Source organism: Ruditapes philippinarum, unplaced genomic scaffold (assembly GCF_026571515.1).
Source record: "Ruditapes philippinarum isolate M1 unplaced genomic scaffold, ASM2657151v2 ctg19779_1_1_1_1, whole genome shotgun sequence".
In the NCBI taxonomy this organism is placed as follows: Eukaryota; Metazoa; Mollusca; class Bivalvia; order Venerida; family Veneridae; genus Ruditapes; species Ruditapes philippinarum.
In genome coordinates this window covers 9,284-12,808 of record NW_026860962.1, presented here as the reverse complement: position 1 = coordinate 12,808, position 3,525 = coordinate 9,284, and the positions used below count along the sequence as shown (strand labels likewise).

Sequence of the window (3,525 nt, the reverse complement as noted above, 5' to 3'; positions counted from 1 at the left end):
TGAAATAATAGGCCTAAATATCGCACCTTGATTCAAGACTTGTAAGGGTATGAGATTACATTGTAGAATTCACATGCTGGTAAAAATGAGAATATAAGCAATTGAAAAAAGTCCGTTAAAATGGGCGGGGCTTATTTTTGATATCAGGTTACTGACCTGATATCAAAAATAATTATCAGGCAAGTGTTATCGGGCAGTTACCATAGTAGTTGCATGATAAAAAAGGATACTTAGTTGGCTTCTCTATTGTTCTTCCTCATTGTTCTTTGAGCTATATGAAACTATTTTACTATTTGCCCAGGGACAAAAAAAGAAAAAAGAAATTAAGTAAATAAATTGATTATTCTAGGAATTTACCTTGACATAATTAAAAATGCCACCTGCTGTACGTAAACATTTGTGAACTTCTTTAGCTTCCTCCATATCTACCCTGAAATAATATAACCTATATGTTACAGCAGTCAAAATATATAATACAAGTTGAATTTATCAAAGCTATAATAACATCTTAAAATGGGAAGACGGAAAACCCCACATGTCAAAACCCCACACCTCAAAATCTTATAGAGTGGACAAAACCCCACAAATGAATTTTATAGAGTGGACAAAACCCCACACCTTTGTTTATACAGAACGATCAAGCAATAATACATGTAAAATTTACTTAGATTTTAACATGCTGATAAACACACAAAAAGAAATGGAAATACAGGTATGATCAGTTACAATCAGCACTGATGTAATTGTAGTCAAACCTTAATGTAAGGAGCAGTGATGACTTCGAGCAAACACAAAAATATCACAACAATACAAAAGCAACAGTACACATTTTATTCTATGATTGACTTAATTTTCAATTATGTCTGGTACATAATATAAATGCTATAATACCGTATGTCCCAAGTTATGTTAAATTACTTCATATCTAAAATATATATATGATTACTTGTCAATGTAACTTCCTTTAAATAGAATTAATTTATAAAAATATTTCGAAAGTTGAACAAATAATTTATTTCAGATAAGTCATCTTCTTCCTGGAATTTATCCCGCCTTCTGTGAACAACAACAACTGGTGAAATATAGATTGACTTACTCATCTTTAGCAGCCCATTTAGCCGAATGTTTGGTGTACCATAATGCCACGTTGACAGCCATTGATGCAAGCTCAAATATAGCATCTTGTTTTTCTCTGAAGTTAATAGAATTCATAAAGCAGTGTAAACAAAAGGTATATTCTTGGAGAAGGTGTCATGAAAAAAGCATTGAATTCTGTGAGACAGCATCTCTGTGACATCTTAATACCAATACTGTATATAGTTGAAACTCTGAAAACCAGACCCTGCTTGGACTTGACTAAAAGTTTGGTTTTCAGAGGATTCCAGTTTTTAGAGGTTTTACACATTTATTGATCATTATGATGAATTTGTACATTGACTTTGTTGAAATCTTTCGACCCATTTGTCTTAGTCAAACTTTAAGTTCTGTTTGCCATGAATGTCTTGTGTAATTTTGTGTTGCCAATTCTTAATAGAATTCAGAAAATTAGAATTAAAACAACACCTTACAGTATCTGAAGTAGAACTTTTTTATTGGCAACCGAGTAAACACGTGTATTATTTAAAATTTTCATATCCATTTTTATGCCAATAATCTTTCATTACAAAATAAATTCATTTTCTCTATTCTGGCAAAATTGATTAGGTGGCAATGAATATCAAATCATTTAATTCAATCAACAAAAATGTGGTTCAAATTATTATCTGAAAAAAAAATTCTACATATATTTCATTTTGTATAGAAAAAAAAACATACAATAACTCTCAAAATGTATAAAATAATAATACATACATAGGTGTGTTTCCAAGTAATGTGTTGGTCCATCGAAATTTTACTGCAGTCCTGAGTTTATTTTCTGTTTCACCTTCCTCAAATGGTCTGACAAGTCCAATTAACAATGAGAAATAATCATTGGCAGTCTTTTCAAGAGTTCCTTTGTCATGGTTTGGATCTGTTAGTAGTTCCAGTAGTTTGTTTCTGTGTATTCTCATATCACTTCAAGCAAAAGAGAAAAAATATATATAAATGGATGGCATATACTGATTCAGTTTTAAAATTAAATTATTTTGCTTTCTCCACTTACAAATTTATGGATTTATGTTTTATCATATTATTTAAACCATTTGAATCTGGGACATAATATGATGGTTCAATTGGAAACTAGCGTTGCATTATCTTTCATCAATCAGGTGCATATGCCCCCATTTTATCATGATATGCCAAATTCCAATCTAAGAGTAAATGGGGATTGTTCAGTTAAAATTAAAATAATTTTATATTTTGTCATATTTGTTTTCAATTTTATAATAAACATAACCTGAGTAATCACGCAATAACCCCACTGACCCTCATAAATACCTATAAAATCCTTCGAAAAATATTGATAATGTTCAATTGATAAAAAGAATGGAGCAGTCTTTTTATATTATATAGGCAGTTTTTATGTTTTATTGTTCAGAATTATTGTTCAGTCGACTATAGAATGCAGTAAATATAGAAAATGTTCAATAAGGATCGAGCCTATTAATTAGTCCTTTTTTTAAACTTAAACACCTCATTCGAAAAATTCTTTAAGATATCTGTGCCTAATTTAAAGGTGGGTTATTCATTAATTAACTTATAAGCCTCACACCCTCACCCATCCATTTTCAGCATAAATAAACCTGGGACAAAAAAATATCTTGTCCCAAAAAATACAAAGAAACATAATTCATAAATGATTCATGAGCATGTGATACAAGTTAAGATTAACATGTCCTATAATTACCACAACCTGATCATTTAATAATTCAGTAACAATTTCAACATATAAAATCTAAGTCAAATAATATACTGAATAAAGAATATTTCAAAAATTGCCCTTTTTTTTAAGAAAAAAAATCCTTAAATCAGAAATCAAATGGTGATTTTGAAATGGGTTTATCAAGTTCAATTATAAACCCGTCTACAGAATTTTTGTGTGATAGATATGATTTAAGATAATAAACCTGAATATTTTCCTTGTGGCTTCATTCGTTGATACACCAGCAAGCTCGAATGTTACTGGCGAAGTTGCTTTTAAGGGGTTTCTGTGAAACCAGTACGCCATTTTCTCTTGTTGACATACAATCCAAGGGAGACTACTCAACAAATGTTTCAGGTCAATAATTTAAAGGGGAACTATATTTTCAATTGATGCCTGACTGGCATAGTAGCCTACTGGTTGGGGACCACCAAAACCGGACAACCACCAAACCCGGACGGCCTTGAAAATGTTTAATTAAGCATTTTCTTTGTTCAGTGGTTGTCAGTCACTTTTTTATCAACAATAAGTGCATGTTTCTTTTAAAATTAAGTAAATGAATTTATTTCGCAATCCGGTCAACTCGTCCCCTGGTCAACTCGTCCTCTGGTCAACTCGTCACCTTTTTGGTCAACTCGTCCCCTACTTTTGGTCAACTCGTCCTCAAAGAGTCAACTCGTCCC

The 3,525-nt window shown here is 31.3% G+C and overlaps 1 protein-coding gene across 1 annotated transcript; it reads right to left on the bottom strand.

Annotated features, from left to right (window-relative positions):
- Window positions 1-357: 357 nt before the first annotated feature.
- Window positions 358-3,185, bottom strand: LOC132714032 (BRO1 domain-containing protein BROX-like; the record flags this gene model as incomplete). Its single annotated transcript, XM_060696763.1, is given in 4 exon segments — window positions 358-430; window positions 1,097-1,192; window positions 1,852-2,055; window positions 3,048-3,185. Coding segments are annotated over 4 exon segments (474 nt in total), but the record flags the coding sequence as incomplete, so codon positions are not given.
- Window positions 3,186-3,525: the final 340 nt, after the last annotated feature.